This window comes from Acipenser ruthenus, chromosome 16, assembly GCF_902713425.1.
Source record: "Acipenser ruthenus chromosome 16, fAciRut3.2 maternal haplotype, whole genome shotgun sequence".
NCBI lineage: Eukaryota > Metazoa > Chordata > Actinopteri > Acipenseriformes > Acipenseridae > Acipenser > Acipenser ruthenus.
The window spans coordinates 28,327,285-28,352,546 of NC_081204.1; the positions used below are offsets into that span (position 1 = coordinate 28,327,285).

The window sequence follows — 25,262 nt, forward strand, 5'->3', positions numbered from 1 at the left end:
TAATAAAGTGACTATTGCTTACGGGTATCCATTGTGTGCTGTATGTCAATTTCATTTCAGTGGCCTTATTATAACCAGTCCTGCAGTCTACCAGGCAGCAACAGTATATACATGTACCTATTGCACTATTGTATCTGCTGTCAGAATCTGCTGAAAATATCTTGTAAAACAACCAACCAATCAAAAGGATTTCGTCACAGTAAAAGGGGGCCAGTGGAGGGCATTTGTCAAACAATACTAGAACAACAACACTATTATGGATCCCTTCCAGTCTCCAATCATTGCAAACTAATGGATTCCAGTGCACATTAAAGTAAGTGCATCAATAACCCTCTGTGCAGCCGAGCGCAGTCCCGACTGGGTGTGGTGTGGAGGCACAGAAAGAGCTTTAACCCAGGCCAGTGCATTAGGCAGGCGGACTTGCTTCTCCCGACACTGCCATGGTCAGGCTCTTGGCTCTTGCTCTACTTGGGTTCCTATCAAGCAGAGAATTGGCCGTTTCTTCTGCAGGCGATGCTAGCTTCAAGACTTCAGAAGCCCACAGCAATGCCCTGGATCCCAGGCTCCACAATGGGTCAGAGCTGAAGGTATTCACTTTCGATTACACCCATGTACAAGCGCCTTTTGAAATAGCCCTATGGATTATGCTGGCATCTCTGGCTAAATTAGGTAAGCACACTTTTGTTATGAATTGTAATGTGCTCAGGATTTATTTCTGATACTGTGTTTATCTCTTTGTATCCAGTGAAGGCTACTGCATCAGTTCATTGAGTTGGGACTGGGGTCACCTGAGAGATCCCAATATTAAGTTTCTGAGCTGGTGGGATTCAAACCCAGGGGCTAGTCATTTGTTTGGTTTCAATCTCATAGGTGACATCTATAGATTTAAGTGTTGATCTGTTTATTTCCATCTAGTCTATCTACTGTATATATTCCTACTTTCACTCATCCACCTAGCCTAACAGGTCTTTACTGACCTGCTTACCTATACAGTAGATTATATATTATTTTTAGTATAAGGTACAATAAAGTACAAGGTAAAGTTAACCAGCTTATCATTAAGACCACTCAGTCAATTAGGAAAAACATGATATGCCTTTACTATGACTAACTCTTTAAAGATGTGTTACATAATTTATGGGGCCAAAGATTTGTTGATAATGTTGGACTGTCTACACTTTCTACAAATGACCAGACGTGCACAGAAAAGCCACCATGTGTGGTGTAATGACGACAGCGCGTGCTGGTTACAGACGTTCCTCTCTGTGTTCCCTGGTAGGGTTCCACCTGTACCGTCGTCTCCCTGCGGTGGTGCCGGAGAGCTGCCTGCTCATCATGGTAGGGTTGCTGGTGGGCGGGGTTATATACGGGACCCCGCACCAGGCCAGTCCTTTCTTGAGTACAGACGTCTTCTTCCTGTACCTGCTGCCTCCCATTGTCCTGGACGCGGGCTACTTCCTGCCCATCCGACTCTTCTTCGAGAACCTGGGCACCATCCTGTGCTACGCTGTGCTGGGAACGTTCTGGAACGTCTTCGGGATCGGCCTGTCTCTGTACGGGATCTGTCAGGTGGGGCCCTTTGGGCTGGGCGACGTGTCCCTCCTCCAGGCCTTGCTCTTCGGGAGCCTGATCGCTGCGGTGGATCCTGTGGCTGTCCTTTCAGTCTTTGAGGAGATTCACGTCAACGAGCAGCTCCACATCCTGGTCTTTGGAGAGTCGCTGCTCAACGATGCCGTCACTGTGGTATGCACTGGTTATTACATGCACTGGTTATTACTTATTATTACACTTAGTTTAAATAGAGCAAGACACTGATATGTGTAACATATATATCACTTGCTTTCCTAAAATCACAGTCTATTTTGATTACTTAAACAGCAGAAGATCTTAATATCACTGCTTAAAACTGCTTTATTATTTTGAATTATCTTCAGTGAGGTTAATAACAAGGTCACAATGGTTGCAGTATTTTGATCCGCTCTTGTGTCGATATTAAAATGATGCTGATCAGAATCACAAACGGGTGCTGTGAAACAGAAGATAAACAGCGTATAGACAGCAGGAAGGATTCCTGTTAGATATTCCCTTGACCTACTCCATCTACAGTACTAACACTGCATGAATAAATTAGGACTCTCCCACTCGTTGCAGGTCCTCTACAAGCTGTTTGAAGCATTCTGTCAGATGCCAACGATCTCTGCAGTGGATGTGGTGGCTGGGATCGGCCAGTTCTTCATGGTGGCGGTGGGGGGGGTGGCGGTGGGCACAGTCTACGGGTTCATTGCGGCTCTGACAACGCGTTTCACGGAGAAGATCCAGGTGATCGAGCCTCTCTCTGTCTTCCTGTACAGCTACCTGTCTTATCTGACATCTGAAATGTTTCACTTCTCTGGCATCATGGCGTAAGTACAGTGGGAACCAGTTGCCTTTTCAGTGTATAATGTATTCGTATCACATCAAACTGTTCAGAAGTAAAAAGGAGCTTGAAGAAAACGAACTGCACACTGCATTCTGTAACTTTGAAGTCTGTAATTGAGGCTCAGTGTACCACTTCTCACTTCTATAGGCTGTTTGCATGGTATTGAAGAGAAAAGCTCAGGTGATTTGGTCCTGTAGTTGGTCCAGTATTGTGCAAATCATACCTCTTTTTTTTATTAACTTTTACATTTTAATTTAGGCTTGAGTGTTTTAAGTTATGGATATACTAAAATTCAACTTAACCATCCAAAAATTGCAGAATATTTCTTGTATATCTTGTGGTACTTTGTGTTTTCCTGTATTTGGACATTTCTTTCTATGCAGGATCATATGACTATTCCGGTACAGTAGGTTTTATTCTGATGAGTTATTGCCAAGCTTTTAGCTTTGTTCACTTCTCAGAAACTGCATTCCAAAACCTCATACAATTACACCCAGACAATACGCCTAAGTATCCATTGATGGAAACCACGTTCAACTGCTGTCTGACCTTCTTTCTCTCAGCATTATAGCTTGTGCAGTGACTATGAAGCAGTACGTGGAGTCGAATGTTTCCCAGAAGTCACGCACCACTATCAAGTACTTCATGAAGATGTGGAGCAGCGTCAGTGAGACCCTCATCTTTATCTTCCTGGGAGTCTCCACGGTCAGAGACAGCCACGAGTGGAGCTGGCCTTACATCTCCTTCACACTTTTCTTCTGTCTGCTCTGGAGAGCTCTAGGCAAGTGGGAGGAAATATGTGAAGCTTAACCCTATACAAGCCCTTATAAATATGCACTGTTGTATTCCAGGGTGAAACCATAGCAAAGTAAACTTATACATAAGCATTTGAAAAGCCAGTGGAAATGCTGGACTTGCTACACTTCATAATGGTAACTGACATCACCAGCTGTGTTTTTGAGGAGTTATGTCGGGTTTCAGTGTGGCAAGGGATTATTGGTTACTCATTTTCCAGCTGAAGAAAACAAAACAGTACTGTATAGGGATCAGTGCTAGCAGCATGCTCATATTAAAATATTTTGCTGTGGCGGTCAGGGGTGCATCCAGATGGAAACAAAGTATCATAATGCGTGTCTTCCATTTTTAGGAGTTATTTTTCTGACCTCCATTGTGAACAAGTTCCGTATGAATACCATCACCTTTAAAGACCAGTTCATCATTGCCTACGGTGGCCTCAGAGGGGCAATCTCCTTTTCTCTGGTCTTCCTACTTGATGACTTCCCCAGGAAGAAGCTCTTCATTACTGCCACAATAGTGGTCATCCTCTTCACTGTCTTTGTGCAGGTACATTGCAACCCCTCATAAGATATTGCCCCATACTGTTTAAAGGCCATCTTAGTTTCCCAAGGGAAGCATAGAATTGGAGGCTCACTGTGTCCTTCTGTTACAGGGAATGACAATCAAACCACTGGTTGAGCTGCTGGAAGTTAAGAAAACAAGAAAAGCTCCTCCCACTGTGAGTGAGGAGATCCACTGCAGGGTAGGTAGAGACTGACCAGCCCTGCTGCTTATCTCTTCTTACATTTGTATTCTTCCTTGCTTGGACACTAGTTGAATAACAAGTTTGCAGGCAACAGTGCTGTGTTACCTGCTGGTCCTTCCTCAAGCTGGTTAGTGTATTATCCAGTTTCTATTCTTTCAGTGCTACTCTTACTTAAATAAAGCTAGCTGTGTTTCCTCTAGCTTCTGGACCACATACTAGCTGGAGTTGAAGACATCAGTGGGCACTGGGGCCAGCATTACTGGAAGGACAAGTGAGTCTTTCATCAGTGAATTGGACTCTTCAACAGCATAGATAAGCTGTAACACACACGGAGGAATGTGATGATTATGTATGTATGTGGATTTTTTTTTTTGTAGATTTCAATATTTCAACAAGAAGTATTTGAAGACGTTTTTAATCCGAGGGGACAAACAGCCAAAGTCCAGCATCGTCCTCTTTTACCAGAAGCTGGAGAAAAAACATGCTTTTGAGTTCAACGAGTCCGAAGAGTTGATCCACCCACCTCATCCGCCGTGGGTAGCAAATTGCCTTCACAAATATCACTTATCACATTCACAGGCTGCTTTTAGGCTCCATGAGTTTATCACTACTGGCTGGTCAAGTTTCCTTTTAGCTGATATTGCATCAAGGCAGTTTTACAGGACGCTGGTGCATTAGGGACTTTTAGGAAATAAAATATGAACATAGCTGAAATGCATGGCATGGTATTTGATCGACTGTGCGGTATTGAAGGCCAAGAGCTGCTGTGTAATGGAAAGAAGTAAAGATTTATCAGTGTTTGAAAGGGTATGCAGCTCTTGCATTTGTATCTCAGAATAAAGGCATGCCACAAAACTTTACAGAATGGGAAATTACATTTTGTTCCATGACAGTTGAAAGACAATGGCTGCAGAGTATTGTGACATCTGAGAGATGTCAATCAATGTACACAGTGACTAAACATTGCATGCACTGTGCAGGGAGTTGAAGGTTGGTCCACTTAAGGAACTTCCTAACAAACAGTTTAGATCTGTACCTGATTTTGTGCCGTAATCGTGCTCTCTTGTTCCTGCTGTAGAGGAGACTGCCAAAAACCAGCGCCCAGCATATCACCTCTTCTGCCTGGTGAGCTTGACAGCATCAGGACCATCCTGACCAGGAACCTGTTCCACATCAGGAGAAAGGTGAACGAACCAGGGCGGAGAAACAGACCCTAAATAATTGAACTGGGGGATTGGGCAGAGAGCTGTATAAAACCCTAACTGCTGTTGTGTGTGCATTGTGGTAGGGTTACTTTATAATTTGTAATAATGTATCACTTATTTCCTGTACAGACGCCAGCCTACAACAGACATACCCTGCAGCGGGATGGGAATGCAGAGGAGATGAAAGAGATTCTGCTCAGGAGACGCCAGAGTCTGGGGGGGAACCTCACCGGAAAACGGGTACCTGTCTTTGCTTCAGCTACAAAGTCTAGACTTACAAATAAGTTAGACAAGTACTTTCATTTAGCCTCAGACATTTAAAGACCCTTGTCAAAAATCCTAGCATTTTCAATATCTATTCAATTCCGTAGATGTGTAGTTTCTTTAAGTTTTATCTTTTTAAATTCTGGAAGGTGGGTTTTTTGAGTAGTAGCAAACAATCCCAGTATTTAACTGTTTAGAAAAAGTTTTAAGAAATTGCACCACAAATACCTGTGCCATTCATCTATAATTCATTTCAGATTTCATTTCAAGGTGCTATAAACATCCTTGTTTTTGTTTTAAACTTCAGTGAAGTTCATTGGTAGACACAACTGCAGAACCACAGTGGTTTATCATGTTTATCCTGGATAGCAGTGATTTCTGTTAAAGCTCTGTTTGTTTCCTCTAAAGGGTGGTGCCAGTGAGTCAGACAAGGAGCTAAACAAAGAGAAACGATTAACAAGATCTCATACTGGTAATCTAAACTATTACACTTAGTTACTGTAGAATGATATCATCTCTTTATTGATAGTTACAGTTTATTGTGTTAAATTTACCCCATGCTTATACCATGCCTTCACTATGCTTTACCCTGCTGTTTCTATACTTTCCGTCTGTGCTTTACCATGCTTTCACAACAGCTTGTCTTAGAGCACTTTGCAATGCTTTCACCACGGTTATTTACATGCCTGATTTCTTAGTGTGTAATGTAGAAACAGTCCAGGTTCAATATGTGAAATGAAAATTTTGAGGAAACCACACACTCACTGGCACTTTTTCAATTTCTGCTACAAAAAGTTTGACCGGATATTATAGCTTTGAATGGTTAGAACCATGAACGAGTTTCACATTTTTTGAAGGGGAATTTGCTACTGAATAATATGAAAGAAACAGCACACTTTCTATAGCTTAATAAACAACCTTTCAAGTTATAGAATGAACGATAACTAATCTAACCTCACTTAAAGGAAGATATTAAAATAAATACACAATGTTGTTGTCTATACAATTATTTTAAACTGCAGCTGGTTCAAATTCCACCATTCTTTCAATCACTAAACAGGACTGGAATACTGACAGAAATGCACTAAAGAGACTCTGGGTGTCTCTGCTGGGTGTTTGCTTTTCATAATGTTGGCACAAAAACTTTGAGCTGTGCCAGTGGATATATTTACTGATGGCACTGTTCAGATCAATTAAATAGACCTACTTTGAAAAAATGAGTTTTTAAGAAGCTTGACAAATCCCCATTCCTTCCTATTCCATCTCTCCACAGTGGGTTCAGAGCACAAGCCTGCTGTTGAAGGCGCTAAGCCTCTTCCATCTGACATCCCAGCATCCATGTGTGCTACTGGGGCAGGAGGCATGGAGAACGGACCCGGTTTAAATGAAAGCACCCAGTCACCTGGAGGCAGCACCCGAAACAGAAGAGACAAACCTCAGAAAACACTGAGCTTTTCTTTTCAAAATGAAACTCAAGAGTAAAGAGTCTTACAAAAGGAAAACAAAAGGTGCAAAAGGATGGTTTAAGCTGCACAGAAGATATTGAAAAGGGTTCCAACCAACACAGAAATACACCTATCACAACAAAGAATACATCAAAGGCATTGCTATAGGCGGCTTTCTTTCACAAGGAGTACCTGCTGGTTGTTTATATAAAACGGTTTACTGTTTCCGATTGTAAAATTATTGACAGCTGATTTAAAATTCACACTTACAGTATATACAGTGTATAACTAAAGCATCATGAGGCAGGCTGCTGAACAGCAACATTTTAAGATTAATATATAGTTCTGCTGGAAGACTGAATAGCAGATAAAGGTTTAGGAAAATTTGTGATCTAAGGTTAGGATTAGGTTTTATGTGAAGATACTCCTGGAGGACTGAATGATCATGGAGCATTTGGTTGTGGATGAGATATTTAACTTACATTTAGCAGCTATTGGGTAAATGCATGTTACAGGAGGACTGGATCATTGTGCACTTTCTTTACTTGGTTTTAAACCAAGGGTGTCCAATCGCTGACCTGATACGCCATTCCACTCCAGGTTTAACAGGTACAATTATATAATAAACTACTTCAGGGTCTGGGTCTGAATTAGTTCAATTAAACCATTTAGAACAAGGTTGGAACAAAGACTAGGAGTGGAAGGGCCACTTTGGACACCACTGTTTTAAACCATGGGTCATTCCCTATATATATACTGTTTTGTTCTGTAATACACTATAACTGCTGCACCACTGTAATTTCCAAACATTACATTAATTATATTCAACCAATAGTTTTTAAATGCATCAACAAAACATCAGTAAAGATTGCAGTAGCCCGAGTCACATACAGCATCAATCTCTCAAGGATGGAGAGCATAAACAAAACAAGATAAAACATTGTTCTGTGGCTGCACTCATCTTTGATAAAAGAGTGCCCTCTTGTGGCCATCGTACTTTACTACACATTTTTGATCAAACATGTTGCTAATAAAACAGAAACTCTTTTTTTTGCACAGTTTTATGCTGGAGCAGTTATTGTTATGCCTGTTCTGAATATACAATTCTGTTAAATTGGGTGCATTACCCAATAGGAGTGGGTTGGAATTGCTGCTTAGGTTAGCATTTTGTACTATGTATCTGGCAAAAAGCATTTCAAGTATGAAATAGACAAGTAAGAAAAATCACCAAGTAAAATCTATCACCCATATAATGCTAGGGGACTAACGGTGATATTGTGTCCTTGCACCCTGTTGACAGTGTTTTGGCAGGTATCTCTAATATTTTGTCCAACCTCTGTGTAATTTTAGATCTGCTACATCCACAGGTTTTATTTGCTTTGGTTAATAATGGTCCCTCTAAAGTAGAGTACTAAGTTAACCCTGGTGAAACAAAGTGTAACAAATACACAATATAAAAATGGAAAAGCCGTGGTTTAACTGCAGAATACTCAGAATACTGTGCGAATCTACCATGGTTAATATTTAGATGGGTATTGAACTAAATCAAGTAACCACTTTGATTTTTAGATCTAAACGCCAAACCAAATGTATCAAATACACTGGCATGTCTAAATAGCTTGGTCAGGCTACACCACACACCCTAATGCTAACTATTCAGAGAAGGTTAAATATGCAGCCTGCATTTACTGTGTCATTTATTTTTTGGATCCTACGCTGGTTCACATAGAGGAGCCAAATAGTTAAGCGTGCCTTTAAAAAAAAAAACTGCCAAACTTGTTTGATGCTTTCAAGCAAATTGGTTTAAAATGCACAGCAATAGACAACGAAACACGCCAGCACTAATTATTATTTTTAAACCAACATCAACTGTGCTGTTACTTTAGCTCACTTTTATTTTTAATTACTGTACTTGTGTTCGCGTGATTATCCCAGTCCCCTGTGAAAATCATACCAGTCTCGAGTCTCACAAGCTGCTGTTAATTCTGAGTCTTAAAATAGCCTCCCAACTACCCTTCTCCCCCTGTCATTCTCACTCACCCGCTTCTCCGACCGAACTTTCCCCTCATACCGCTCCATAGTTCTGCTCAGAAGCCTTTCCCCTGGTTTCACAATGAAAGTCGGTATAGCAGCACTGGTAGCGGGGGTCGTCGGTTCCATTGGTGTTCTCTGTTTTTTAACGGCCTTTGGGACTGACTACTGGCTATTGGCGAGTGAGAACTGCACTGGTGACGAACATATGCAACCCGAAACTAGCACTTCTGGGCTCGCTAATAATAAAGAGGTAATGTTTATGGTTTTTTTATACTGTAATGTTTTAAAGATGCAACAAACCCTCAATAAAAGTTTACCACAGTATTTTCGCACGATATTTTTTGCAGTTTTACTACCATGATATTGGCATGGTTACTGCATACTATGCATTTACTACAGTTTAACACGTTTTGCTATATTTTTAATATGCTTTACCATACCTCGGTATAATGTACAATGCTTGCCTATGCTCTACCACGATTTCACTATGCTTCACTACACTTTGCTATTCGTTTACTATGGTAAACTTTTAATAAGGGATAGACAATCTTTTCGGATAAAATTGTTACCATACATTATCATATTCTGCTACTATACTGCAACAACCTTAACAGCCCTTTTAAATTTGTAAATGGACATTTTAATTGAAACAGATGCTCTGCACTTTTACAGATAGTAGTTTTAATAGACCGATGCTGTGTGTAATCTGCATTGATTGAGTTGACTGCTGGCACACATTTCCACCACTTGCTGGATTTCGTGACAGGTGAAGAAGACTGCTGACCATTTCTCAATTCCTTCCTTCAAGAAAGATGGGGGTTTAAATCTACAGCAAAGTTTTTTTTTCTGTTTTTAGTGTTATCTGTTTTGAGAGTGTGCTTCATGAAATGCCATTGATTTGTGCAACCTCGGGAAGCACCTACCAACTGAGCTCCCACCATCACCCCTCTGTTGATTGGTTGTTTTTGCCACTGTGACTGAAACTGATTGATGGCAGAGATTTATGACAGCTATTATACTGTATATTACATAATATATTTTTAACGTGCATATGAATGAACATATTGCAGGTGATTCTATTGTTTTGTACATGTACTTGTTTTTTGACATGTTACAACCTCATGAAACCGTCTCCTATTCTAATACAGAATCAGACTGTAAAGGTTGAGAACAATTTATCAGAGATCCGCTTTCACCACGAAGGCTTCTTCTGGAGGTGCTGGTTCACTGAGGATGTCTCCCACGACAGCATATGGAACTTCCTGTTCAGTAGGTGTCATTGTCAACCGTCTCTGAAGGAATGTCACATCCCTTATCAAAGATACATGCTACAGATTAAACAAATGGGATAGGTAGAGAGATATATGGATAGATATATCTGCTATTACCTTATACTGCACTGTCCTCTACTAATATATTTCAATTGAAACAGAAAAATGCTTTTGAAACCTACATGAAATTTATGATGGTCTGTGACTAGGCACTGTACCTTACACAGTACTAAGTAGGGTTTCATACTTTGCCACATGAAACATCAGTTATATGAATACCATTTAGATCACTTACTTACAGGATAAGACAACTCAGCGCAACATGTACGGATTGCTTCAAATAATATACAATCTTTACACCCAAAGACTTTCATTATTTTCAAAACGCCAGTACAGACATAGATGATGATACATGAATGACAACAGTTATACAATTCATGATCATTCTACCTTTCCAGCAAATCAGCCTCCATCCAAATACTGTGTTCATGGATACCTCTTTCCCTTGCCCATTTCAATTGGACCAGTTCCCCATCCCTCCTATGATGCTGCTGCAGGTATGTTGAAGCACACACTGAACACAGCTGCTTTGAACAGGCTTAAGGTTGCTTCTCTGGATACACCAGGAACATAAAGTACCTGCTAATATCGAGTAATTCACTAATGACTGTTCCAAGAAAACTCTAGATTGAACTCGTGACCAGTTAAAATGAGTTGATCCTTTGTCAGCATATTATTATTATTATTATTATTTATTTCTTAGCAGACGCCCTTATCCAGGGCGACTTACAGTCGTAAACAAATACATTTCAAGAATCACAGTGCAAGTAATAATACAATTAAGAGCAAGATAAATACAATGACTTTGGTTCAAGCAAGTACAAGTGTGACAAAATACAATTCAATAATACAGCAGATAACAGTGTCAGTGATAGTTACATCAGGATATAATTAAATACAAAATACAACAGATTAAACACTTGGCAGATTATAGTACTCTGAAGTACAGGATTAAATGCAGTATATACAACATTTGAATTATGGAAACTACTTTAAAAGAACCAAACTCTGTCAAGTTGTTTGTTTATCAGTTTTGTAATGTGTATGTTTCTTCTTTAAAAAAAAAAAATAGAAGTTAATTAAAGACTGAAGTAAACGATTTGAAAGTTTGACCACTTTTAAGTTTCTTTTTAGTTAAACTGTTTACTTAATGGATGTTTGGGTGAGTTATTAGTATTTTCAATATGCTAGTACTGTAAATATTTAACAGTCACATACCCAAGAAGGATATCCAACACAAGGACATATTTCTTTATTTGAACCTACATTAATTTACAGCAAAATACAATGTGTAAGGAGCAAAAATAATCAGTATAGGCCTTCCACATTACCGCCACAATTCTTTCTGACAGTCATTCTAACAAGATGTGGTCTGTTTCTCTCCCCAGTATTCCGTGGGTTCTGGACTGCGTTCATTGTTTTAGCTGTCACTGCCAGTCTGGTGGGCGGGTTCTTGCTGGTGTGTGCTGTGCCCTTCACGAGCGCCAAGCTGTACAAACTGGGAGGAGGGTTCCTTATCACAGCTGGTGAGCGTCACAGTGCCCGGGGATCACAGCATTTTAAAGAGAGGGCATGAACTGTATGTGCGGGTTGGGGATCATGGAGCTAACATTGTGAGGGGGCGGATTGTAACAGTAATCCTATAAAAATGAGGCAGTCTGGAATTGAAGGCATTTAAATGAAAAGCCGTGGGGGGCTGGCTGCTCCTCTCTGTTCCTGGTAGAGGTGTGGTCAGGCTCATGGTTATCAGGTTTCTGTCCTTTGTATGTTCCAGTGATGGAACACACTCATCACATTAGAATGCCTTACGCGGACAGGCCAGAAATACAGTATTTATTCTTACTGTGTGGAAAGAAGTCTTCCCAGAGTTCCATCCTGCTTGGAGGTGGGGCTGACCTCACAGCAGAGTGTGCTCAGTGTCAGTGTGCTGCAAGTTAGGAGAGTATTTCTCAGCTTACTGATATTATTAGATTTGGGTCAACTTAACCTATCTTTTCTTAGAACTAGCATGTGTGTGTGAAGTTAGGTAAATGTTTTAACTTCCATTTCAAAACAGACCTATATAATATTGTTGATTTGTGCAGAACTATAGAAAGGGAAAGTTCAGAACTGCACACAGAGTTGTATCTAACTCCCATCGCATCTAAGCTAACGCAATGGTATCTAATAATAAACAAGACGTTTTTTTAAAATGTCTCTTGTAATCTGCTTTGTCATGTCTCAGGGGGGCTGTTCACCGTGCTGATCGCTCTGTTTGTGCTGTGGAAGGAGCTGGTTGCAGACATGAATAAGTACATCTTGCTGGAGAGGAGTCTAATCTGCCTGGATACAGAGGTGTATGTACAATACGGCTGGTCATTCATGTTCGCCGCGGCTGGGATCCCATTGGTCCTCCTCAGCGGGCTGCTCTTTTATTTTATTGGCCGGCACAATCAGAGGAACAAATGATAGACTTCAAGGGGCGGGAGTCTTCTTTTTTTTTTTTTTAACTATACCTATAAGCTTTGTGGACTAGACATTCTCATTAATTATCTGCTATGATGAGAAAGTTAAAACAAGATTTTAAGCAAAAAAGGAAATGAAAATCAGACACCCATCATAGCATGTTGGTCTGTTTAGTTTCAGGAAGGTAACATTTTTATGATTAAATGCGATATTTAGGTCCACCGCTATGTACAGTAGATCAATGGAATAGACACCATTGGGCATAATCTTTTAATTTCTTTGTCCATAATTTATTTTATCTGTTAATACCTTCATACATAATTATACATCATTAACTGAAAATAACTCATTTTGTTTTTTAACGTCTGAAAACACAAGAGATCAACTCACATATTGAAAAACACGCATGATGATATAATGTATGGTAGTCAAAAAAGAAGAATGCTGAAAAAAAAAGAATATATTACATACTGATTTCAACAAGCCAAAGAGTGACTGATAAATGTGTTGCTGTCTAATTCAAAATGACATCATTTAGGCATCTGTCTTCCTCATGTGACTGGTTTTTACTATCATGTTTCATGTTTCCATAGGTAATAAGCACTGTATTAACAGTATAATTATGTAATGAAAATCACCCATTTTATTCAACTGCCTGACATTTTCTTGTGTTTAAAGAGAAACAGAAGTTTCTGAGTTTCTGTACCAGGGGTCTGCTGTGTGGGGAGGCAGCCTCTTATGCAGAGACGAATTATACTCTGTATGGGCTCTTAAAAGGCTCTGTCACACATAAAGGCCTTTCGTATTTGCATGATTCATTTGTGTGGCAGAATCTGGACAGCTTTTTCAGAAGCCCTTTCATAGAGCCCCTGTGCTCTGACAGCCCTTCAGGAACCAGAGTGCCCCCGACAGTGACAGCTCAGCAGCAGACTCACAGCTTTGATGTGGGACTGTTTGCAGCACTGTGCAGCTCTGTGCAGCCCTATGCAGCTCTGTGCAGCCATGCAGCTCTCTGCAGCTCTCTGCAGCTCTGTGCAGCCGTGCAGCTCTGTGCAGCCCTATGCAGCTCTGTGCAGCCCTGTGCAGCTCTGTTGGTGGGGAGGTGGGGGGGGGGTGAAACACAAAGCAGAATGGAGACCAGGGGCGATGGGAGCAGCCAGTCCACTTCGGGGGGTGTCCAATGGTGTATGGGGGCAGGAAATATTAGATCAATATAAAAATGTTATGTTACAGACCATGTTTCAATCTGCCCCATTGATCCGGGCTGTAATAGTGAAATGGTGATGACAGAATCCCCAAATCAAACAGTTTGAATTGCTGCTATTGAAAACCAATGCCACTGATTTCAGATTTCATTACTGGATTTAGAAAATACATAATGCATCAGTGTGCCCTTAGGTCTGCAAATATGAATTTATCAGCACACAGATACATTGACAATGCAGCCCCAAATTCTAATGGGATAGATCAGTTTCCTATGCAAATACATTTCCATGCCCTACACAAACTCAGTTTGTGTGAAATTAAATATTAAACTTTACATTAATCCCCCAACCCTAGACAGTTCAGAATACAAGCACAGTATAGTGAAGAATAACCAAACATGCTATTCAGTTGTAGAAAGCCCATGGAGCACAGGTGACAACAGATCTAACCTAGAGGTCAGGACTCAGCAGGCAAGGGCTCGGAACAAAAAATGTAACACCTGCTAAACCCTGTCAATAGGGTACAGAGCCACCATAAGCAGCATGGTCAGCAAACCTGTAGGAGATTGAATTGAGGGATACGTGATTCAATGAATATGCCATTCTTCAATTGAAGTTGTGGTTGGAAATCTGTAATTAAAACAACGTCAAGCAGGTGCACCAATGTATGCAAGTGGTCAAATGTGAGAAGTGGCATTCACCGTTCTTATACAGTACTGTAGGGTCGGCTTCTCTGTTTTTGCTGAAGGCACTTCATAAGGAAGACATTTTTCCCATTTCATTTTGCACGCCTGCTGTTGTTATCATCAAACATGACCCAAGTTGTTTTTAAGCACCTGTTTGTCTTTCTTGCTGTGCTATTTAGTTCACACGGCTTTAGCTTTTCACATACAGTCGTGTGCACACAAACACACAAGCACACCAAAAGCTCATAAACAAACACACCCATCCATCACAATGTACTATTGTATACTAGTTCATCCAATCACTGTTTGTCCCCTAGATATATTATTAATTATAAGTATATATAATTGTTTACATATCCGTAGTGAACACAGAAACTCAAACACACATTACCAAGACATAACTAAAACAAACAAAACATGCAAATACATACATAAATCTAAACACACGCAGATACACACATTCAGAAACACACACACACACACACACACCACTGCATAATCTAACATAAACATGATCAGACATCTGAGGGTCTTTCATGAATGAAGAAATAAGAGCTTTCGAAACTTGTCTGCAGTAGCGTTGCGGCCCCCTGTCCAGTCTCTCTCTTCTCCACTGATGAATGTCAGATCCTGCTCAGGAACCTGACTGTGCCGTGCACTGTCTCTCTGATTTGCCTCCATATCACTGTCTATTTGCATATCATAGCCAAGCCCTGTCAGCTGCTGTCAACTCACAACCATTTATGCACCTTTCTGCAAAATAACCAGTGAATAGGAGGGAGAGCCTTGAAGTTTCTGATAGTGAGGCCACGTTCTGTACTTCTCCCCTTATCTACTTCAAGCAGCTTCCCATTTCAAAGAAAAGCTTGAAAAACCTTTGCCAAAAAAAGTCACTGATGTAAATGGCATCCAGCCACAACAAAGTAAAGCCATTTTATTTGTTATTCATATCATTTTATTGAATAAAATCCACACAAAAAAAGCGCTGATGCACTTTATTAATTTGAATTACTTGAAGTCATTCTTTTTAAAAAAACAAAAAAAGAACAAAACGTAAAACAGATTTTGATTGATAAATTCAGAGCTATGAAAAATGTACCTGCGTATTTTCAGCTCAGACCCTCCTCCCTGAGTGATACAGGACCTGCTCCTCTGTCTGGTCTGGTCTTTAAAGGGTATGAAGAATATAACAGTTTAAAAGAAATGTTGGAGGTGCCCTTTAAGAGGGGTGACAGCAGTCATTATTATGCCAATCTGCACAAGTTACATATTTATTTATTATACAACAGTGCCACTTACTTCTATTGGGATTCCAAGCTGGTATGGCGGGTATGCTGTGATAAAGCCAACGTCATGAAGGCTTACACTTTTTAAACCCCAGTACAGCTCAGTCTACAGCCTCCACTGAATGAATCTGACTCAGACTTGTACTTTCATGTATCATTTCGATTAATAGAATAGCTGTCTATATAATTGCAAAAAAAATCCAGATACCTTACTTTGATTTGATATTCATCTACACTTGTTTAAAAAAAAAAAAAAAAAAAAAGCTAGATTGTTTTTGTTTTTATTTTTTTATTCACTGGTCTCTCTGGCCCCATTATTCTAAAACTCAAAACCCACAGCATTTTCCTTCCAGCTCAGTCATGGATTTTAGTGTTGACTGATGCCGACGCAAACCACATCCTGCTGGGTTTATTTTCAACCAGCCCTCAAGTTATTGCTTAATTAAATGCTTTGCATGGTTGGCCAGCCTGCCTTCTCATCCTTGCACTGTGCCTGAGTGCTTGGCCCTGTCAAGGGTGGTACTATCCATTGTTCTCTCTGCACCAGGCCCTACAGGAACAGTGCTGCTCCAAGCCATATTACAATGCCACCCCCCCTCTCTTTTAAGTGGGATTACAGAGGAGGGTTATGTGATCAAAAAACCCCACCCTATTCCAAAGAGACCCCACAGTAGAACGGCCTGTGACGTCATCCAATTAACCTGCATATAAACACATGTTTAAGTGTCCAGTAGCACAGAAGACTAATACGTAACGCAGGAGAGATGTCAAAAGCTTTGATTGATTCCTCAACACCCTCTCCCACCTGATGGACAGAGCTCTCTCTCCCTCTATAACCACAGAAGCATTTTACCAGGAAGATGAAAGCAACCTGTTCAGAAGACTGGCCAGGGAAAGGGAGTATCAGTGAATGCAGCAGCAGAGCAGTTACATTACATTCACAGCAGGAGGACAGTACTGCATAACACTCAGACAGGAATCAAAACACAAAACAATTATTTACAAGGGCATCTCGGTTTGAGGGGATCAAACAACAGAGATTGAAAAAGACCATCCGGCTACAATCAAAAAGAAAAGGTGGATTTTACAATAGAAGTTCTGACAGCCGGTACTGTAACTATGTGCACAGGTATAGGATGTCCGGGGAAAGTAAGAGATAAAGGATTTGGAACTAAGCAAAACAATTAAGCCAGTGCTATATACTCCTATCATACAGGGACAAGCAATCAAGCTTACTGTACATGGAGCAATGAAGGATGCAATCATAGTAGTACAAATCTGCATGCTGTGAGATACATAGAACATTGATGGGGAAAATCTGAGATATAGTGTGTTTGCAAGGGGGCTGGGTGGTGCAGTGGGATCATTTACCAGTCTTTCATGCCTTTCACTACTGGAGGTCTGGGTTCAAACCAGGCTCAGATCACTAGGGAAATTATTTTGGTGATGTAGCCCCTGTAGATATTAGTGACTCTTGCAAAACCACAACACAATTGTCTGTCTCTGCTTACAAGAAGCCCAGGAGTGAATTGCAAGGGGGGTTCAGATCAGGTCTGAGGTGTGTCTCAGAGCTTCAATGACACCTATCAACTCCGTGCCTCACTGTAACCTTTGCCATTGATCCTCACCGAAACAAGAGACTAGGCTATTCAATCTTTTAAAAAAGTGTGTTTGTCACATGACAGTCAGTGTCTGGTTGCATTATTAATGCTATCATTTTGAGCCACGCAAATGAAAGCTGACTATATTGCATCTGCCTCCTTCAAAGTAACATCCGATCAAAAAGATTGTCAGCAATGCGATGAAAGGTTTGCTAATAATGAAATGAAATGCAGGTTTTAATGGGCACTCATTTCAATATAAACATACTGTAGCTTTCTTTACCCACTGCTTTTCTCTCATGGTCAAGTATAGGGATTTCATCAAACACCATACTAATCAAATACATCATATTATGATACTGCAAGTACTTACCGCTAATTTAACCCTTTCTTGATAGTTTAATTGAATCAAGGATTTACAAAACAGGTGTTATTACTGGCACTTGTTAATAAAAAAATACATCTGTACAGTAATCACTGCCTTCTACATTGAAAAGAGTTTTCTCTGGCAGTATACCATGGCAGTAGGATAACAATGTGTTTAGTGTATAGTACAGAATGGTGAAAGCATAGTGACACAAATGTAAAGCAAAGCAAAATTTGTAAGAGCAAGTATGTATTATAAAGTATTGTAAAAAAAAACAACCAAAAGTTTAACCATGATAAAGCACAGGAAATACACTGTGTGGTCTGTGGCTGGGCTCACAGCCTTGACACGATGGGGCAGAGACTTCTCAAGGTGCTGGAAGGTGCCTCGAGGGATGTTAATCCATTCAGTCATTATTATTTAACACAACTGATACAGAGAGGTAGGCAGAGGATTATGAGGACAAATCTGTGGTTAACGTTCATCCCAAACCTGCTCAATTGGGCTGACATTGGGGGATTGTGGTAATACAATGGTAATACAATGGTAATACATGGCCACCAGGTATTCTTGCCTTGAATGCTACGGTAATAATCCTGTAGTATGTCAGTTCAGAAATGTGTTTTGCCAAAAGATCTGGGACTCCATTTACGGAGCACACAGACTCGTCTTTATAATACTCTACTCAGTCATTCCACTGAATCTTTTATTCTCATCCCATTTCACCTTGTGTCTGTTGAGCCTGTTCTGAACAGCGATACAGCCTGGCAGATGTGCAGCAACTTTGCTGAGGAGATTGGATGGCCACACCCCCTGCTGCTGGCTGCCAGCACTGCCTGGCTCCCTGGACTCCACTCTTCTGAATGGGTTCATTAGGTGAGCGGTCTGGGGAGCCCTCAGCTTCCTTCCTGTGTAGAGAGCCGGGGGAACGTTTGGAATCTTTATATCCTGTGTGTGAGGGGCAGTCCATGCCTGTCAGGATAGGTTTTCAAACACTGGATAAGTAGGTCATATTCTAACAAGAGCCAAAGAACAGACTTAAGTCAGCAAATCCTCAAGTATGTATTTATGTCAACCGTATTTATGTATTTACATATTTCAATGTTTGAATCATTGCCTCTATAGCTTCCATCAACTGCGCAGGTTCTTTCCATAGAATGCAACACGCAACCATAGCTAACTTTTCACCACTTAAAACAAATGGAGCTGTATCGGGAGATAAATTAGCCATGACAACGCATAACACTTGTTCGTAATACTGTAGGTTAGACTGTTTTCATCTTATTTTGCCTGGTCTCTTTTTAATATACATATAGAAAAAAATAACCAGTAGTCAGACCCAAACACTAACATCCCTCTTCACTAAAAAAAAAAAAAAAATCAGTCTGACTCTGTTTAAAGATACAAAGGGTGAGAAATCAATGTTTTCCTCTGTGACAGATCTGGGTGAAACTGTCTGCTGGCGTCCTTAGAGTCAGGTGCTGGAACTGAAAGTAGAAACATAACTGTCTTCCAGACAGCAAACAGCTTTGTATCCATGGAAAAGCAGGATCCCAGAGGATGCACATCAGTCACTAGATATTAAACAGAGAAACTGAAAAGAAAGCGGCAAACAGAAAACGCACTGTGATCATTTACAAGCTTATAATGATGAGTAATATTCTTATCCTATCTAACATGCTGTATAACACAACATATCATCACACTTATGAAAGCATTAGCTTAAATGTTGATCTAATTTACTTTTTATGGTCCTATTTTGAAGCAAGTGCAAATGGAAAGTGAAATTTGCTTAGGGAATAAAGCAACTTTAATGGCATCAAACTATCAAGAAACCACTGAGTTGCATTGAATTATACAGTGTACAGGATATACAGTTGTGTGGTCACAAAGTCATTGTTACAAAAAAGTTTGGGGGCAGTTGCTGACACTTTTTCTAAGTACTGTACACTGCAATTGATCCAGTAGTTGTGCAATAACAATGCCATTAATGTAACTACATGATGCAGATATATGTGCAGTATATATTCTGCAAGTAGATTTGACCCTGCAACAGTTGCGGACTTCCTAAAAACATACCAGCAATGTTAGAAAACAGTATGTTATCAGATTATTATAAATGGCACACTGATCTCTTTAGAGGGGTTATCGCATTTTAATGTCTTAATAAACAGTAACTATCCTAACTTGTGTCCTTATAATGTCACTATTAGAAATGGAATGGGGATGAGGTATGTTTCTGTTCTGCCCAACATACTTTCTCAATGCCCTGGTATCCACTAACTTTATATTTTGATGAGCAAACTGTCTATAGCGTTTATATCAAAATGGAGATTGGACCACATTATTTAGATTTGAAATAATCCATTCTAGTTCGGAGTCTAATTTATAGGAAAATAAAAAAAAACAAATCCCTGAAACAACATGTTTGAATGCTTTTGGGGGCTTTTTGTTTTTCCAGCCCCTAAGCTACAATGGGAAAATTGATTTTGAAAAAAAGAAAAAAAGAAAGCTTGCTCAAAGGATATGAGCAGGGTCTTCATAATTGGATCCGCGTGGTGAAGGGCTCCAGGCTACTCTAGCCTCATTTCTCAGCTGACAGCTTTCCTCCGCAGCCCTCAAACCCGACGCAAACGGTTTGATTGTAGTGCGCGCCCAACATTTGACCATCCTATCTCTGACAGTCAGCCCGCGGCATAGCTGGTTTGATAACTGTTGTCAGATTTGTGACAGCCGTTTTAATCCAAGCAGCCAGAGAAACACAACGGTCTGCTGAACACAACCCTACCAGTAATATAGACCTTTCGTTTGCATAGAACCTTCCGCAGGTTAGCCATGCCTGAAAGACGCACAGACAGGGCTTCATTCCGTCTAGCTATCCATCTAGATTTTGCACGATCAAATGAATTTCCTATAAAAACAATGTTTAATTGGTTACTTTATTTTACGGTGTTGGGGTGTCATTTCTTCTGATAGTAATTTATTTGCATTGCAGGGATTACAGTAACCACATTACTTGCAACCATGGCTATAAAGACCAGCTGACCATTAAAACCAGTCTATAAAAACATCAAGTACTTAACTTTAGGCCTTAGTTATAACAACTTTAAGCTGACATTTACCATGTGTGCTGAATAACTCTGTACACCTGTTTAATTTGACCAAAACCTTTGACGGTAGTGCTGGTATTTCTGGTTGATTATGAAGGCTCATATATGTTACATATTAATTTAAGTATAGGGCTCATTATCACAGTTATATTTTAATTTGTGAAAATAGGACATTGAATTAGAATGTCCATCAAGGTTTATCTGCCGCTAAAAAACAACAACTGATGAACCAAAAGTTGCTCCAATTGTTTTTATTAAGTGAAATAAATAAAAACTGCAGAACAAGGTCATAAAAAAACAGTGAATGTTAATGATAGGCTTCTTCTCACAGCTAAGAGTTATTGTGTTTAATTTCTGATATAGTATTTCCTTTCTAAAAAGGGGAGAAAACTTTATTTTTGCACCAGAGAAAAAGCTTATTAAATCTGTCTCCTAGTCTTTTAAATATTTCTAACACATTTATACATGATGTTACCGGTACTGCAGTTATGAATTTGACATAGTAAGTATCTATATAGTATTACTCAATTACATCTTGTGTGGGGATGACACTTAAATTGTGGGATTTGCAATGCCACATTATGAAAATCCAAGTACCACTACAGGGTACCAAGAGGGGTTTTAATCAGCATGGATATCTGTTTTCTGCATAACTCAGCCTGTTATAGAAAATAGAAAATTAACAGCACCACGAATTAGAACTGTCAGCTCCATAGGGACTGGTTTATCATTGACCAATTTATTGAAAAACTCGCCACTACATAATGGTTTCCATGCTGGTTACATGTTTTAAGCCTATCCTTTAACAAGCTTTTAGAGACAAGGCAATTAAAACTGAGAGATATGTAAAATGTAACAAATGGAGATTTGTAGTAGCATTGCACGCACGTTGATTTAATAAGACACATGGGGGGGGAGCTGGGGGGCAATTACTGTGCTCTAAGTAGTAAATTATTTTGCCCTTTCGGCGACAGTAGCTACCAAGAGTGTGAAGCCATGGCGATTGGGTATGTGTAACAAGAAAATTTAAAAATTGAAATTTGGTGAAAATCACCATAGCTTCATTTTTTTTGTTTTCTCAGAAAAAAAAAAAAAAACTTGAGTCAGTGGTTCGAAATTACACCTCTGTCATTTTTTTGTTACTCCTGCTAAAATAAAGGAAAACCAAAACAATGGTATAAGTTCAAAATGCTTGCCATTTGTGTAATGAAAGGGTCACAATGGTGATGTACCATTGACGCTGGGGGAGAACACTGTAGATCAGAGCACAGTTTCATTTGTTTTCAATTTCACCAAACGTTCTAAAAATTTAATTTATAAGCATTGTACGGACCCCTCAGCCTTAGCTCCTGATGTTACAGCTTACACTTTAAATGTGCGTCCCCTTGGCGATATGTAACTGTAGTTCATCCCATGAAATGTATTGTAGCTTCTAGTTTGTTTTCTGTAAAGCTAGCATATAACAATCTCGCCAGCAGAGGGCACTCTTGTTTCTTACTCTGCCTCATCAATAGCAGGGAGCAGGGTTTGCATTTATTGTGTTGTTTCCCTGCTTGGCCTCAAGGTGTTTTTTTTTATTTTCAGCTTCAAAGCAGCGACTGTCAAAACAAACAGAAATGCCTTAAAAGGGAGGAACTGATAAACCGACACCACCCGTGAAAATAAACTCATAAGAAATCATTACAGTTTCTAAATTTGTTTTCCTATTTTTGATTGGATTGCTATCTGACAATTCTGTGTATTTTAGTGATATTTACCCATATGAAAAAGACCTAGGTTCAAATCCAACTAAGAATTGAGTTTGGTGGTCTCAACCTAGCCCCAGCAGACTTTAGTCTACACCACAAAGCATCACACCGTTTGAGACAATTTGCAATCTATGCTTGAGAGGGTCAGGATTGCGCAGCAGTGGTTCAGGTGAGGATTAACGTTCATTAGGAGAGTGTGAGCAACGTCCAGAGATACTGAGGACTTTACATTGACTTTACATTGACTCCCATACCCTGGGCACAATAATACAATCATGAAAGTTACAAGAACTAAATGAAATACTCCTGCATTTTTATGTTTGAAATCTCTGTTTAAACATTACGGGGACACGCACGCACGCACGCACACACACACACACACACACACACAATACTTTTATTAATGGATTAGGCGCTGCTTTGATTGTTGATCTGTGCTTCTTGGTATCAGTATATCGGTCAGAAAGTAACAATAATTACCTTTTGCCCAAATAGTTTAAAATGTGTATTAATTGTATGTTCATTTATTAACATATAGACTAAAATGTACACATATAGAAACCATATATATTACAAAGTTTAGATCTAGCATCAGTGTCCAATAAATACATAAATATAGAGCCTAATGGCAATAAGAGTATGATTCTATAAATGAACATGTGGTATGTCTCTTATTGTATCATCTTGTGTGAGCGAGAGAACCATGAAGCGAGTGCCTTGCATGTCAATCATTTTCAGCAACAGGTCGTCCCACTTCAGCTCCGACCAGGGGCAGCCTCCACTCTCACCCTGTATTAGTCACTACATGCAGTGTTCCAAGTAAGAATTCAGGACCACAACCAAATCAAAGGATTACCCATCTAAACCCTCAACCGAAATTAAAATAAGAAAAGCCTAAAGCTTACAATAACCTTTGTGGATATGTGCCAGGAGATAATCATGAACACTACATCCTAGGCTCATCATCAGACTATTTCTCAGCATGAATAGCAAATGGAAGCTACTTACCCTTACCAAATAATCTTCACTGGCAATGATGGAGCAATGGCAATGCAAATTATTCTACAGTAAGTCGTCACAGGCAATATCATATGTTATGCCAATCAGAGTTAGTTCCCCTTTGCTCAAAGACATTTCAGATCTGCAAGAAACAGACAGACGACCAATATTAACAATTATGCCTGTGATGTCCGACTTACTGGATGGCCTGTATATGAATGGGTAATGGTAGCACAAGGGCAGTTACAATGTATGAGTGATTGGTGGAATGGCAGCAGTGTGGAGTAGTGGTTAGGGCTCTGGACTCTTGACTGGAGAGTTGTGGGTTCAATCCCAGGTGGTGACACTGCTGCTGTACCCTTGAGCAAGGTACTTTACCTAGATTGCTCCAGTAAAAACCCAACTGTATAAATGGGTAATTGTATGTAAAAAATAATGTGTTATCTGTATAATGTGATACCTTGTAAGAATTGTAAGTCGCCCTGGATAAGGGTGTCTGCTAAGAAATAAATAATAATGGTAGTATTTTATATTTGGACATACCAATGCAAAATCGATTGCATTCAACACCCCCACATCAAGGCATATTGTAAGTGCAGTGTAGACAGGGAGTAAGAGAAACAGAGGCAGTTTATGACTAGCAGCAGGACTGTACTCCACTGTTGATGCAGGACCTATACTAGTGGCACTGAGCCCTGGCTCCCTCAGTCCCAATCCTCTGTGTAAACTTTAGTTAATTAAGGGCGCATTCAGCACAATGAAGGACCAGCTTTACCCAAATTCCTTCCCCTCCATTCAGACTCTGTAAAGAGCAAGCAAAAAAGAAGATGGCAGTTCATTATTAAAGCTCTCTTTATTTCTGTTTGCCCCTTTCTTATTATGACAATGGCGAGCGCGATTACTTTTTTTATTATTATTATTTTTTATTATTTTTAAATTTCCTTTCAGAAGCGATTGTCTTTCAAATTGCCGTGCTGCCTCCGGGCTCCCGACCTTCACTCTCTCCCCATCTGGAGAACAAATGAAGCGAGGAAGATCAAAACCGCAGGGTAATAGTCAGGAATGCCCTGGTTGCGAGGCTCATTTCAATGCGCTCTGCTGTTCCACCAGGCCGACACAAACTAAACAACAAGAGGCTTTTCGGCTCTGTGCTGCTGGGAGCTGGGTGGCTCAGCATATCGACTAGATGGCATGAAGTGTTTCAGCTGCTGGTCTTTGATTTGATTGTAGCATGTCAATCAGGTGTGAAATATCAATATTCATAGACATCTTAACTGCTGTACTCTTCTTGTTGTTTAGATTCACCTGTATCCAGTTTAAAACACTCCCATGGCCTCAATAGAGCTCTCAGAATCATGTCTAATCCACAAATACTAGTATCCCAGAGTGTAAGCATTAACCTGTCCCCTGCAATACTCCCCAGGTGAATGTAAGAAATACATCAGTAAAAAACACCACATAGAACAAAGGCGATATTTCTTACATCCACTACCCTTGTACAAATTTACCATGGTAAAATCAAAGCAAAGTGTAATAAAGCACAGTGAAAGAATGGTAAAAAAAAACAGGTAAGC

At 40.0% G+C, this 25,262-nt stretch overlaps 2 protein-coding genes across 2 annotated transcripts; both read left to right on the forward strand.

The window, feature by feature from the left end:
* The first annotated feature begins 272 nt into the window (after positions 1-272).
* Positions 273-6,913, forward strand: LOC117412470 (sodium/hydrogen exchanger 2-like). Its single transcript, XM_058989286.1, has 12 exons — positions 273-669; positions 1,280-1,743; positions 2,152-2,402; positions 2,983-3,200; positions 3,567-3,763; positions 3,870-3,959; positions 4,163-4,233; positions 4,340-4,495; positions 5,041-5,146; positions 5,297-5,407; positions 5,840-5,903; positions 6,705-6,913. The coding sequence occupies exons 1-12, from the start codon at positions 441-443 to the stop codon at positions 6,911-6,913; spliced, it is 2,166 nt and encodes a 721-aa protein (XP_058845269.1). The 5' UTR covers positions 273-440.
* Positions 6,914-8,969: 2,056 nt separating this feature from the next.
* Positions 8,970-13,337, forward strand: LOC117412455 (transmembrane protein 182-like). The gene is made up of 5 exons (XM_034020907.3): positions 8,970-9,160; positions 10,059-10,179; positions 10,640-10,738; positions 11,630-11,767; positions 12,466-13,337. The coding sequence occupies exons 1-5, from the start codon at positions 8,990-8,992 to the stop codon at positions 12,687-12,689; spliced, it is 753 nt and encodes a 250-aa protein (XP_033876798.2). The 5' UTR covers positions 8,970-8,989; the 3' UTR covers positions 12,690-13,337.
* Positions 13,338-25,262: the final 11,925 nt, after the last annotated feature.